This window comes from Anabas testudineus, chromosome 1 (genome assembly GCF_900324465.2).
Source record: "Anabas testudineus chromosome 1, fAnaTes1.2, whole genome shotgun sequence".
Lineage (NCBI taxonomy): Eukaryota > Metazoa > Chordata > Actinopteri > Anabantiformes > Anabantidae > Anabas > Anabas testudineus.
This window is the reverse complement of record NC_046610.1, coordinates 10,266,349-10,280,629: the sequence shown is the minus strand read 5'-3', so window position 1 is coordinate 10,280,629 and position 14,281 is coordinate 10,266,349. Positions and strand designations below refer to the sequence as shown.

Below are 14,281 nucleotides of genomic sequence, written 5' to 3'. Positions count from 1 at the left end.
TCAGTATTGTTATTGTATATATTCAGTGCATTGTTAGTCAAACCTTTCATTACCAATTTCATTTAGCTTTAAGTTTTTTGCTATAATTTAACTTATTTGTTTTTTGTTTGTTTGTTTTTTTATTGTATGTATTGAAGTACTTTATTAAGGTTAAGCTTACTGGTGTTAGATATAAAATTATGACATGTAACTGTTAGAAATAATGAAGAATGAAATGATATAATAATATACAGTATCCAATACTATTATTATTATTTGTGCAATTTTAATAATGTACACATGGAAAGTAGCACAATAAATAATTTATTTCAGGTGTTTCTACACATAAATCTTTAATAGTATATCTTCTTACATGTTTTATTTTATTAATTTATTGCTCTGTATGTAACACACTCCACTGTAACAACACTGTGGAGCTCACAGGACTTTGCGGCTCATAGCGAAGCGTGGTGCAGCCTGCAGACCGCCGCACCAATCACAGCACACCACAGCTCTGTCACAGCCAATAGGAATCCAGTAAGGGCGCTACGTATTATTGTTGTTAAAACCACAGTGTGCGCTCTCTGTTCCTTGATAAAATGCCAGTTTCATCCTTCCTGGCATGTCACACATGATCTTTGAGCACTTTATGAGTACTCCCCATGATGGGATAGTATTGCCAGCTCATAGAATTTAGTTTCATTTGCGACAAGATGTTCCCGCAGGTATGGCTGACACATCTCTGCGTTTTTTCACATGCCAACATTGCTGCGGTCTTAGCTTTCTTGCTGGTGTATTTTTCAGTTCGGTTTTATCAGAAGAGATGGGACCTCGCCAATATTCCTCCAGGTCCGAAGCCCTGGCCGGTTGTCGGCAACTTCGGCAGGTTTTTCCTCCCTTCTTTCCTCAAGAGGAGGCTTGGACAGCCGCCTTACAGCACCGACGGTCCGGGCAGCACACTAGCAGTTTTAGCCAAGCTAGCCAACATGTACGGTGACGTCTACAGCCTCTTTGTAGGAAGTCAGCTGCTCGTTGTGCTAAATGGCTATGAAGCTGTCAAAGATGCTCTGTCAAACCATGCCGAGGTGTTCTCCGACAGACCAGATATTCCTGCTGTCACTATCCTGACCAAGCGCAAAGGTAAGAAGCAAATGCAGCTTAATGAACTCTGCACTCAAGTCATGTTGACTGTTTGAGATGTGGTCAGCTGAGTCTAATATGAAACAGTTACAGTGAACACAAGCCCTTTGAATGTGTGTACTCTCCCATGATAACCGAAGCAATGCACTACCCATTCTCTTTGTTTAATTGAACTTCAGGCATAGTCTTTGCACCCTATGGTCCCATTTGGAGAAAGCAGAGGAAGTTCTGCCACACCACGCTGCGAAGCTTTGGCCTAGGGAAGCTGAGTTTGGAGCCTTGCATCCAGCAAGGCCTGGCTACCGTCAAAACAGAGCTGCAGCAACTGAATGAGGAGTCTGGTGGTGCTGGTGTGGACCTGGCCCCGCTCATCAGCAATACCGTCTCAAACGTCATCTGTTCACTGGTACTGGGTCAACGCTTCCATCACAAAGATCACGAGTTCCGCACATTGCTGAACCTGATGGCACGCGGGCTGGAGATCTGCGTGAACAGCCCTGCGTTCCTCATCAACATCTTCCCACTGCTGTACCATTTGCCTTTTGGGGTTTTCAAGGAGTTCAGGCAGGTGGAAGGAGACATCACGGTGTTTCTGAAGAGGATTATTGCAACACACAGGGAAACATTAGATCCTGTGAACCCAAGGGATCTCACTGACATGTACTTGGTGGAGATGTTGGCCCAGCAAGCTGCAGGAGAGGAGGACAGCAGCTTCACTGAAGATTATCTCTTTTATATAATAGGGGACCTTTTCATCGCCGGCACTGACACCACCACTAATTCAGTCTTGTGGATTCTGCTCTACATGGTCTTAAACCCCGATATCCAAGGTAAAAGATGCCGTTCAGTCAATTAGCGGTGTGGAGTATAATCATGTTAAATACTGGAAATGGCTTCAAACAGGTTATTTCGGGTTATTGATACCATCATAAAGTCGTCATAAAGTATTTATCTGTCAAACATAAAATTATTTCTCTTCAGAGTTCCCATGGCATCTTTTTTTTTTTTTTGCGATACTTGCAGAACCGAATATGAGGGTTTTCAGGCTTTTGATCCGCAGACAATGACTTCAGCATTTAAAAGAACAATTTTCTTGGGAAAAAGGAACTGAAAACCCACTGCCCAATTACTTACTTTCAAAATGGCGAAGGGTGTATCATTAATGCTCATAGTATCATTAAGGTTTATGAGGACTTGCAGGACATATGTGCTCAGTGTTTGTTTGCTACAATTGTTTGGATTTCAGACAAAGTCCAGGCAGAGCTTGATCAAGTGGTGGGAAAACATCGGGGCCCTTCTCTCACTGATAAGGGAAGTTTGCCTTTTACTGAAGCCACCATCATGGAGGTGCAGAGACTGACTGCAGTGGTTCCTCTTGGTATTCCTCACATGGCCTCAGAGACAGCAGGTAATTTCAAGTCTCTATGACTCAACATCTTTCTGTTAGTGTTCAGTTAGTCCGATTTATTGGTCTTATAAAACAATGGCATTTCGTTGATAAGAAAAATCCACTGAGCCGTATTTTACGGCATAGTTGATAAGTGTTTTTGTTTCTTTCCTCAGAGTTCAGAGGTTACACTATTCCCAAAGGAACAGTTGTTTTGCCCAACCTGTGGTCTGTCCATAGAGATCCCAGTGTGTGGGATGATCCAGATGCTTTCAACCCATCACGCTTTCTGGATGATGAGGGAAAGTTGCTCAGGAAAGAGTGCTTCATGCCATTTGGGATAGGTATGTTATTCATTAAAGGTCCCCTATTATGCAGAATCACTTTTCCCATGTTGCTGTTTAGTCCGATCCTCTTCCAAAACGCTCTGTTCAGAATCTTTTACCTTCCTGACGTCAAGAAGAATTCACATGACACAGACTCGGTCCAATCACTGCCTAAGACACTCGCTGCCATAGCATCAACATGGCACAACTACTGTCCTCAACGAAAAAGTGCTCAGTTGTTGGATGTTCCAGCCCACACTGAAGTATTTTCGAATTTATCGTTGGAGCAAGACACGACGGACCCATGGGTTACTTTTATTCTAAATAGGCCGGTGCCGGAAAGACTGCCAAAGGTCTTGTATGTCTGTGGACGCCACTTTACCTCCCGCTGCTTTGAGAATGAGGGTGCTTTCAACTCCGACCGTCCATGAGCCACTCGCTACTTCTCCAACAATAAGTACATTTTTTATATATTGGTGTGTAGTAACTGTAGTGAATTAACATGTCATGCTAACTGCATGACGGTTGTCTATAAGTCACTGTGCATCTTATAATAGCAAACGAAAGAACTTCTGTGACAGGCATTTTATTTTATATATAATACTAACAATAATGAATTTATTTATAGAGCAAACTACCTACTATGTAGGTAGTTTACCTACTATGTAGGTAGTTTACACACACACAGCGTGTGTGTAAAGTAACAACAGATAGAATATGTGCCTTTTATTCAAAACCTGACACTGACGACAGTTTATTAGTTGTCTGTATGTAGTGAGTTACACAAACACAGTGGTTGCGTCTCTTACAAACATCAGGTCTGTTGTTTGTACTTCACGGCTACGTAGGCTTATGGATTTGGGTTATGATGAGCATCGATACTAGCTTATTCCATGCTTAGTTGTTACTTTTTCTAAAACAGCTGTTACTATAACAGTATCATAATGATTATTGTAATGTTGCTTAGGAGTCCTCAGCTACCTATACCTTGTGTAACATAGCTATTATATGTTTAGGAGAAATGCAATGTAAAGATATCAAGTGGATTTCTACTGTATACAGGGGGGCACATCCCTGTTACCCAAATACAAGGAGACGTCCTGTCAAACAGAGACATCGCTGCAGACTGTTGGTAAGTTTACAATAATTAGCTGTTGCAGCCTCAACTAGTTAGTGACAGTGTTGCAGTGAATTTTGCTGATGTTATATTTTATAAAATATATATTTCTGCTACAGCTCACTAGGCAGCTGTGTTCTGAAAAGTGTCATTAAGAAACTATCAAATATGTCACCTGGACCTTGAGGAGGAAGATCCAGACTGGATGTGAGGGAGTCAACAGACATGTGAGGTTTCTTCCAGATCATCTAAAAGAAAGCTCTCTAGTTCTAATTCAGCAGTCTCACAAGATTTCCTCCCTGTGTGAAGCTTCTTATGTTCTGTTATTTAAAGGATTCAGCTGTTGTTACACTGTGTTGCAGACAGATGTTATTTTATCTACTTCAATTTCTGTCAGAATGAAGAATGCTGAGTCAAACCAGTGAAGTTTTATATTCCTTTATTTTTTTTTATCAACACCTTTGTAACTTATATGTAATTACTGTAGTTCTTGTACTTTGTGAAACATTCAAATAAAATAAATATAAATTAGTCCAAGAAAATGTGTAAATTCTACTCTGTCATTATTTAGTGATGCACACAGAGAATTAGAAATACCAACAACTTATTTGCATGTGTCTCATTTTACAGAGGGTATGTGGGTTATATATCCTCTTTGAGAACATTTTTGTGGTCCTGTCACCAGAGAACCTGTGTGCACAGCGTGAGCAACCAGACGAGTATGAGGTCATTGCCACCTGCACCTCCTGGTGCTTGCTTACTGTGAATCCAAAAACCACACCGACTGAAATAACAGTTTATTTCCTACATCCAGGGAGGCACCAGCACCACAGGACTCTGAAACATATATTATGTATTAAACAATATTGTTTAATACATTCTTATTTTGGGTCATGTAAAGATCTATCAAAGGTGTGTCTTCAACTCTTTTAGTCTTCAGCTCTTTACTTTTTTCAGTTCAGTGCATACTTGAGTTATCAGTACTATATTTCATATCATAGTAATTAGTGATGTGTCTAGGGTTTTTAAATGTGGCCCTCAAGGACCTTCTGCCCTGCTAGTTTATCTACTGTCTTTGCCCTTCCCACAGCTGATCACCTGGACCAGGAGTGTTTGGTCAATCAGAAGCTGGAAGAACACACCTGATCCAGGTCATCATTTGTGGGCAGGGTTGGGACACATGATGGTAACACTGTGCAACTACTGGTGATGTTAATAAAAACCTTACAATATCTGTAAAATCTCAAATTTACCATTAATGGTATTTTACCCCATTAATGGTACATTATGTAAAGAAATTTGAAGCAGCTGGGCATAACATGTTTTAATTATCATTAAGACTGTTTCCTGTAAACATAAAAATAATTGTGATATTAGAAAGCATAACTGTTCTTAAATGTCCTGTTGTATTGAAATGTTTGTAGCTCTGTGCAAACATTATTTACAGACGCCACAGACTACTGAGCTAACATTACGTTCTACTACTTAGCTTAGTCACTATAGCATTACCAACCAACACACTTTAGCCTGAAAAGCATAATAGGGGACCTTTAAAGACCTGACTACTGCTCTATATATTCATTTTGATGGTGCATGTATGAGATTTCACCCCTGTATTCCTCAGGTCGTAGGGTGTGTATGGGTGAACAGCTGGCGAAGATGGAGCTGTTTCTGATGGTTACCACCTTACTGCAGGCCTTCAAATTCAGACTTCCAGATGGAAAGCCTCCTCCTCCACTGCTTGGACGATTTGGCCTGACGCTGGCACCCGATGCGTACACTGTGTGTGTGAGCACTCGGAGATGAAACAGTGAAAGACTTGGTTGAACAGGTTTTCTATAAATAGACCACTCTGATGCCAAAGAGCTTAAACAAGGTCTGAGATCTTGGTAAAGGTCCTATTAAGAGAGTAACAATCAGTGCAATATATACAATATATATTTACAAATTATGGTTTTATTGTAATGTAGTGCTATTGTATATGCAGTAATGATTGCATAGTTTATTTAAATAGCAATTTTATTTAATTAATCAATTCCTTACACTGTACATTATATTTAATATCAGTGGACCAGCTAAGGTTTAGCATTTTACTTGATAATCAAGTAGCAATTAAAGTTTATATTTTTTCGTTGATCAAGTAATAGATTTTTTTAATGATATCATGATAAAATACAGAGTGTGCTTGTCTAATCCTTGACTAAAAGCCACTAAATAAACAATTTTAAACAATGGAGAATTTGATGTGGGTGATAACATAAATGTAGAAGTTTAGTCTAGATTTGTTTAACAAACTCTCAAAGGTGAAAATTATAACTGTGTTGTTACTTACAGATTGTGGAAGAAAAACAGCTGGTGGGAAAGGTGGGACTGATTGTACTCATAGTGACAGGATTTTTATAAATTATACATAATTATTGGAGTAAAAATAAAAAGAAAAGTAACTAAAAAACATAAAATGGAAATACTCCAATACCTCAAAAGTACCTCAAATTTTTACTTAAGTACAGTTTTTGAGTAAATGTACTTAGTGACTTACCTCATCTGTCTGTACTAGTCAGGAGTGGAAATATGCAGTGAACAGTAATGACATAAATAATGGCATAAAATAATAGTATAATGCTGCTCATCATTTCTCTCTCTTTTCATTTATAATCATCCAGAACAGCTCCAAATTCTATTCTGCATTTAAATTGAATTTTGTTGATTACATTTTGTTAATCAGCTAATGAAGGCCAGTATTATGCCAGATGTTGTTAATTTTGAAATAAAATGAGCTATTTTTGAAAGACACCTGCTGATAATGTGATTTTTGATCATTTTATTGCTCCATGATGCACATATGTGACCACTTGTTGTTGTAGAAATATATTCTATTTCCTTGTTAACTTTTCCAAACCAAACCTGCCAGCCCAGAGCAGCATGTGAGTAAAGGTAGATTATATTTTCTTGGTAGGCATACTGTTGTTTTGGTTCAATTTTTACTGTTTTTCATGCTTTTTGTTGTTAGACAGGCTCTATAGGATCATTTTATCAGAATAGTAGTGGTATTACAACAGAAACAAGTTGCAGAGTTTTTTAAAACCATTTATTTTCATTTGAAGATTAAAAAAATAATAATTTGACATTAAAAACAATACTATGATTTATGGGAATTACACAGGCAGAAGCTTAGTGTTATTTGACACCATGTAAAAGTCATTCTGATACTTTTCCTTCTGTGTTTTATTATTATTAATAAGCTCTAAGCTTTTACTGTTTGCAACCCGGAACTTCCGGTTTCACATGGACTCTATTTTTAAAAGGGAACACTTTTTAAAACGCTGCAGCCTAAATACTTTATGTGTTTATAATTTAAGCTTCACATACCTTAATTATTTCTAAGTGACAATTTCTGGTAATAAACTCATGCAAAACGTGTCATGTGATCAATTTCAGATTTGAATTAAAAAAAAAAAAACTCCATGAAGAACTTTAACAACGTCGGCGTTATGTTTTGATTATCAAAATATAACCAATAATTAAAACACACATGCAGAAACAGGTTAGATTAATTTTTATTGTTAATTTTATTTTTACTTTATTTGTGTGTTAAAGGTCACCGCCGCGGCCGTCCTGGTGACGTCACCGCGACCTTCGCCCCAGTTTTTCGGCGTGTGTTTCAGTCCTGAACTCTGCGGGTCCGCACAGCATGGCTTTCTTTACCCACCAAATCCGCAGAGGTTTCTCCTCTTCTGCCGTCCGGAGTCTTGTTATCAAGCATGTGACGATCATCGGAGGCGGACAGATGGGTGCAGGAATTGCACAGGTACGACATCTGCGTCTGTTTAGCCAGCTAGTTAGCAGTTAGCTTTGCTTCAGCTAACAAACATTAGCCAGCTGCTATTTAAATCAGAGCACGCGTTTCATGTTTTGACTCTTAGATTATATGAGGGCACCAGGTATGAACGGATTCAGACTAAAAGCTGTTTGCACAACAAAATTAGAGTTACTATAAAGAAGCCACATTGCAGTTTATCAGGTGCAGCTAGCTTAGCTAAAGCTGCAGCAGTCCAATACAACCTGCAATAAACCCTCTGTTCATGAAGGTGATAATGTTGAGTTTATGTTGCAGCTCTGAGCCAGGCGTTGATTCAACTGCATGCAACAGCTCCCACTTTGGAGATAAAAGGCAATAGTTATCTTTCTAAAAAGATGTCCTTAAATTTGAGTAACTGTTTTTCTTCTCTCACAGCACAATCACCATCCACTGAACCTGTTGTGTTATGAAACAGATTAATTGTCATTAATTCAACACAGTTGTTTGACATTTTTAACAAAACTGGAATCAGGTCATTTCAGGAGATACAACTTTTGCCACAAGGTGTCACTCTCCATATTTGGTTTTCAGTAACCTACTGCTGGAGAAAATGAACTGTTCTATTATAAGATGGACAGTTTGACAACAACAAGTTGTAGTATTGTTTTTGTAGTTTTTTATTTCAATTCTATTTAATCTTGTGTTAACCTTTGTATAAGCACTTTATTTCTAAGATCGTCCTTGTGCCATTTCACCACTATTCATAGTGTGTTTCTCCTCTATGTCCTTTAGTGCATTGCTTTGTACATCAACAGCATAAACAAAACACTTATAGTGTAAACACACAACAACCAAAACACCTACATGGATTAATTGTGGGTGGATGGACGTGGGACACAGCTCTGTGTCTATGTGTTTATTTAGGCAATAAATAAAGTCAAACATTAATGACTATTATCTGCTTTAAACACAGTATATATCAACTTCATTTCTTTCTGGTAGGTTGCTGCATCAACTGGCCACACGGTGGCGCTAGTGGACACATCTGACGACATACTGAAAAAGTCCATCAAGGCAATTGAAGGCAGCCTTAAAAGAGTGGCCAAGAAGAAGTTTGCTGATAAACCAGAGGTAAGAGGCAGTAGGTCAGCTGACAAATAAACAACCAGATCAATGAGATGTGACCAGTTACTATGTGCTATTTTATCTGGTTTGTTTCAGGCAGGTGAGGAGTTCATCCAGAAGGTCCTGAGCAATTTGACAACCTCGACAGATGATACAGCTGCAATTCAGCACACAGATCTTGTGTTGGAGGCCATTGTGGAAAATCTGAAAATCAAACAAGACCTCTTTGGACGGCTTGACAAGCTGGCACCAGCGTAAGTACTCTCCCAATACAGTTTGATTCGCGATTGTTAGAAATCAGTGAGGCAACAGCGTAGTAGAAATTTGTGTAACACATTTAGTAGTCTAGTCTGCATTATTAGCAAAATAGTGATATTTAAAATGAACTTGGAGGGTAGCGTATATTGTATTTGGTGGTGTTGAATGACAATGAAATGGAAAGTTAGTGTTATTAACTGCAGTTGAGATTATGTGTTACTTATTGTATATTTGTTTGCACTTTGTATTTTAGACACACTATCTTTGCCAGCAACACATCCTCCCTGCGCATCTCTGAGATCGCCAGCTCCACCAACCGACTGGACAGGTTTGGCGGCCTTCACTTCTTCAACCCAGTCCCTATGATGAAGCTCGTAGAGGTAGGGCCCCAAAAGCAAGCGACCTGATTTGTCAAAAAAGGAAGGCCAGAGTTGTTCAGGAGTGGATTTCGGAGCAAAGCTGTTTTTGTGTTTGGGTTTGAGTGACTGGCTGCTCGCAGTAGCTTCAGAGGCAAATGAGCAAAATTCCCTAAATGTCCTTCACAAACATCATTTAAATCACCATTAAAGAAGTTACATGTATGGGATACGGTTTGATATAGACATCATTACCTTGTGTTTTTAACCCTTTTATTTGTATTATATTATGCAACCTGCGCAACAGTGTTTTTTATTTCAACTTTCCCGTATAAAATTTGTAAGTGTGTGATTTAAACTTCAAGTTGAAATACAGATTGCTGAAGTAATCATCTTTGACAGGTCGTCGGAACCTCATCAACAAGCCAAGAGACGTTTGATTCCCTCCTGAACTTCGGCAAAGTCCTTGGAAAAACGCCAGTGTCCTGCAAGGTTAGATTTCCTGTCTGTCATTCTAGCTATAGTGTCATACACATGTAACAAACACTCAGCGGTGTCCAACATCTCTGTTCTTAGGATACACCGGGATTCATTGTAAACCGCCTGCTGGTTCCTTACAACATGGAGGCCATCCGGCTGCATGAGAGAGGTACTTTTACCTGCTTGGGGAAAAAGGGATCATTGCAAATTAACATCACTCATTACGATCTTGTTTATTTTGTGTGTGTCTGTCTGTCTGTCTGTCTAAGTTTAGATTGATTGTCTTTCATTTATTACTTTTTTGCTCTCTTGTTAAGGTCATGGGTCTAAAGAGGACATTGATATTGCCATGAAACTCGGTGCTGGTTATCCCATGGGACCCTTCGAGCTTGCAGACTATGTAGGACTCGATGTAATAAAGTTCATTATGGATGGTGAGTAAACTAATGTAAAAGATGGTGTGTGATAAACAACAAATGGAGCGTATTTGAGGTAAACAGTATTATATAGTAACATGTGTGAAACCTTTGCCACTTCATATTTTTAGGTTGGAATGCGTTGGAGCCTGACAACCCACTGTTTGCACAGAGCGAACTGCTGAACAAGTTGGTTGCAGAAGGGAAATATGGCAGAAAGACAGGAGAAGGATTCTACAAGTACAAGTAACGTTTCACAGGGTTGCTGCTGTCGTTTTGTGTGGACAGACGTCATCAGGAAATGAGTGAGAACTGACGAAAATCAACCATCCAACAAGGACTAATAAGAAACGGAGATAGAACAAGTGCCTGTGCCTTCGACGCTTAAGGTCGACCTTTGTCTGTCAGTCCATCTTCTGCTGGGTGTCCACTGAGATCTCATCTTTGCACATGTGAAGAGATTAAATATAATTCAGTAAAATAGATTTTTCTGTGTCTTCTCATTGCAGTAATCAAAGGTGACAGCTTTGAATTTCTGTCATAGTTTCTAGCCTCAGTTAAAAAATAGCTTAAATAAGCGACTGAAGCAAAATCTCACTAACTTCCAACATGTCAGCTCTTTATCACCTGAGGCACTTCCTTGAGTTTAGTGTGCACACAAGTCACTGTTAGAGAAAGTCAACCTTAACATTACCTTCTTTAAACATTAACCCTTGTCACTTATTGTCTTTCACTGTTAACTCGATGGAAACACAAGGTGGTGCTGTTTTCCTTGGAATGGGGACATTGGGGAGACACAATTCTGATTCATCTATAAATAGATTTTTCTTTGATCTTGGGCTTTTTCATCAAAAATGTTTACTTCTAAAGTTTAATTGTTACCTGAAGAGTTTTTACAAAGTTTAAATTGTGTTTCTGACATTTGTTTTACAGACTGGAGGAATAAAAACACCCCTCCACACCCTTGAAATCATCTCGTTACCCAATTGAAAGGTTTTTATACTCCAATCATATAGGCTTCTCTTTTCATTATCATTGCAATAATGCCGTATAAATGTTGCCTCGAGCAATATGGGTTTTCAGACTTTTAATTGCTTGTCAATTTTTTAAAGCTTTTGAAGCTGAATTTTTTTTTTTTTTTTTTTACTTCTATCCAATGTGTTTTACCTGCTTTGCAACACTAATAAGGACGACACACAGGCTGTTACATCCGGCACTGAGCTCTGGTCTTTCCACCACACAAGTGATCAAATGAGCCAATGGTGCCTTTTTATTTTTCTTTAAAAAAACAAAACGAAAAGGGGAAAAAAAACAAAACAAAACATAATGAAACAGTTCAAATATGACCACTTGGAAAGCAAAATGCTATACCAAGATAGCAGTGACCCAGAATATGATAATAAAAAAAGGGATTCATCAATTAATACTAAAAATAGAGCATTAAAATCAAAATGTTACAGAGATGCTTGCATGGAATAAACAACATGGCTAAAGACCACACTATTACCTACCAGAGAGAAAAGACAAAGGTCCATTGCAATAAAAGAAAGACTGCCAAGTGCTGGGGTAAATATATATATCTGCTTCATTTGTCATGTTTTAGAACAATAAAATATAGGCCTCTGAGCTATCACTCTCGCCTTTGTCCTAATGTTGCCTGCAAAAATACCAAGAAAATTGACATATCCTGACAGTTTTAAAAAGTACACATAGTGAGCATTATTTTACATCTGAGCAAGACTCAAGGTCACTATTTGTTACAAATAGTTATCAAAAGAAGCCTTAAGTTTCAATTTTCTGCAAGACGCTTCAACAAGAAAAATGGCTTTCCTGTGTCCAAAGCTTATTTTCATATAGACAACTATATAAAAAAAAACAATATAAAAAAAAAAGTCACTAACATATACACCGAGAAATTGAAACGATACAAAAAAAAGCATTCAAAATGAAATTCAATCTAAATGAAAAGCAAATTAATTTGTTGATCCTTTTTGCACCAACTGGTCAGCAACAAACTAAAATGGCATCTTGAGCACTTTTTTTGTTTTTTTTTGTTTTTTTTTGTTTTTGTTTTTTTTTTGTTTTGTTTTTTAGACAAGATGAGATCCCTCCATCTTCCTTAGTGCAGTCTAAAAAGAGGTGTTTGGTCGATCGGGCAAAACCCCAAATGGTCTCAAAAATCCAGTGAGAAAGAGAGAGGGGAGGTGTTGAGGGAGTGAGCGTCAGCCTAATGAACTATACAAAGGAACAGAGGTGACAAATAACTTACAATAACTTAGGAAAAGGTGTTCAGGCGGTGCAGGAGGGAGAAGTTTGTGCACACATCGAAATTGCTGCTGTTTTTCAGTGCAGTGCCTCGGATTGCAGTAAAGCTGATTTGTAAAAAAAAAAAAAAAAAAAGGAAACTGACAGAACACAGACGTCAGATTGATGCTTTTTGGGGTTTTCAGTGAGAGATTGTGGTCACGTGATGTGCTCCTACTAATAGTGATTGTCTTGTTCAGTTCAGTGTCTCTACAGCAGGTGCCTTCAGGAAGGGTGTAGAGTCAAATAGTGAAGTGTTTTTGGTGGTGGTGGCGGCTTGTGACTGTGTTGAAGGAAAGGGAGTAGGGTTAAGTTGGGTTAGGACGGCAGGGAGAGGGAAAAGGGGGTCCTCTGAGAACTGGAGGCTTCAGTTTGGAGAGTTAAGGGTCTTCATGGAATCTAACAGGCCTCCATCTCTAGCAGAGGGCCCGTAGCTGCTGCCTTCGCTTTGCATGTGGAGAAACTGTTCCGTTTTCCTCCTGGGGGGGAAAAAAATAGACAGGAACAAAAGAAAAGTCAAACTATGAAGTAACTGCATCTGTATACAAAAGGAGGGGGAAAGAAACTGCTGATTCTTCTCATAAGTGAGGGGAAAATAAATTGAACCTCATCAACAACCCACACCAAAACGCTGGTTGCATTCACGTCACATTAACCAGAACCAGACATATCAAGATGACTCAGAATGACTCCAAAGTGTCTCACCATGCAAGCATGCAACCCCCACTTCAGGGAGGGACTAGTTATCTGTCATTACCATCTACATAATCAATCATTCGTGTGTTTTTTTTTTTCCTTGTTCCTAGCGCTCCAGCTGATTGAATGAAAGTCACTGCGTTGAGCCAAGAGCTGAACTACAGAGGAGTTATAGGTCAGTGACAGGATGTGGGCCGGCCTGGCTTTGATCTAATCCAACATGGGGGTTGCCGTGACCCAGCTGGCAGCGCCGCGCTACTCTCTGCCCTCCCCTGACTGACTCACTCCTCCTCTCACTCTCCCCATTTGTGTAGCTTCTGGTTGACATTTAGGCTTCCATTGTAGGTGGGCGATGGGAAAACAAGATGGGGAAATACTCTCTGCGCAGGAGGACGACCACGTTGAGCTGTGCTGCTGATTATCAGAGCCAGCGCAGTTCAGGTGCAGGCTGATGCTGCAGTGGAAAAGGTGTTACCTGACCGCTCACTACACTTCACAGGACACTCGTGAAATTGGCCCCTTTCCCTGACAAGGAAATTGTTTGTCAAGCTGCAAAAGTGTTCTTTTCCCTCTCGTGATCCATCCTTAAGCTAACATAACAGAGTTAGCTTCAGTTATTGACAAGCCAAGGAGAGTTATTTTAGACCCGAGCAGCATCAAATAGAATCTGTGATCAAAGTGGAGCGGCAGAGACAGAGGTGGATAGATGACTCCTGCGACTATAAAGATGGATGTTTTGTGAAGATGAAAAAAGGAAAAGAAACGGTATTAGTTTGCTTCTCCCTTGTGGCAAAGCCAAGAGTGTGTTTTTGTAGGAGAGAAGTCAGCTGAGCCCTGCTGCTCTGTGCATCTTAACATTCAAAAGCCAGCACACACGTACGTACACACACACACACAC

At 39.3% G+C, this 14,281-nt stretch overlaps 3 protein-coding genes across 5 annotated transcripts in view; 2 read left to right on the top strand and 1 right to left on the bottom strand.

The window, feature by feature from the left end:
• The first annotated feature begins 537 nt into the window (after positions 1 to 537).
• On the top strand, positions 538 to 6,742 carry LOC113162499 (cytochrome P450 2U1). Its single transcript, XM_026360651.1, has 5 exons — positions 538 to 1,119; positions 1,299 to 1,949; positions 2,366 to 2,527; positions 2,683 to 2,850; positions 5,574 to 6,742. The coding sequence occupies exons 1-5, from the start codon at positions 693 to 695 to the stop codon at positions 5,753 to 5,755; spliced, it is 1,590 nt and encodes a 529-aa protein (XP_026216436.1). The 5' UTR covers positions 538 to 692; the 3' UTR covers positions 5,756 to 6,742.
• Positions 6,743 to 7,576: 834 nt separating this feature from the next.
• Positions 7,577 to 10,868, top strand: hadh (hydroxyacyl-CoA dehydrogenase). The gene is made up of 8 exons (XM_026360000.1): positions 7,577 to 7,757; positions 8,751 to 8,879; positions 8,970 to 9,127; positions 9,385 to 9,511; positions 9,890 to 9,979; positions 10,064 to 10,136; positions 10,285 to 10,401; positions 10,515 to 10,868. Exons 1-8 carry the CDS (start codon positions 7,641 to 7,643, stop codon positions 10,631 to 10,633), a joined length of 930 nt encoding a protein of 309 aa, XP_026215785.1. The 5' UTR covers positions 7,577 to 7,640; the 3' UTR covers positions 10,634 to 10,868.
• A 615-nt stretch (positions 10,869 to 11,483) lies between these two features.
• lef1 (lymphoid enhancer-binding factor 1) overlaps positions 11,484 to 14,281 on the bottom strand; it is a 39,299-nt gene continuing 36,501 nt past the window's right edge. For all 3 annotated transcript variants that reach the window (XM_026359997.1, XM_026359998.1, XM_026359999.1), the window contains one exon: positions 11,484 to 13,166. The gene's annotated coding sequence lies outside the window, so the exon portion shown is untranslated. The remainder of the gene's footprint in view (positions 13,167 to 14,281) is intronic.

Excerpts from the sequence above, each read along its gene's own strand:
- LOC113162499 (XM_026360651.1), top strand. The coding sequence starts at position 693 with ATGTTCCCGCAGGTATGGCTGACACATCTCTGCGTTTTTTCACATGCC. Across the intron at positions 1,120-1,298 it reads TATCCTGACCAAGCGCAAAG|GCATAGTCTTTGCACCCTAT; the intron begins GTAAGAAGCAAA and ends ATTGAACTTCAG. Across the intron at positions 2,528-2,682 it reads CATGGCCTCAGAGACAGCAG|AGTTCAGAGGTTACACTATT; the intron begins GTAATTTCAAGT and ends TTCTTTCCTCAG.
- hadh (XM_026360000.1), top strand. The coding sequence starts at position 7,641 with ATGGCTTTCTTTACCCACCAAATCCGCAGAGGTTTCTCCTCTTCTGCC. Across the intron at positions 10,137-10,284 it reads CATCCGGCTGCATGAGAGAG|GTCATGGGTCTAAAGAGGAC; the intron begins GTACTTTTACCT and ends TCTCTTGTTAAG. Across the intron at positions 10,402-10,514 it reads AATAAAGTTCATTATGGATG|GTTGGAATGCGTTGGAGCCT; the intron begins GTGAGTAAACTA and ends TCATATTTTTAG.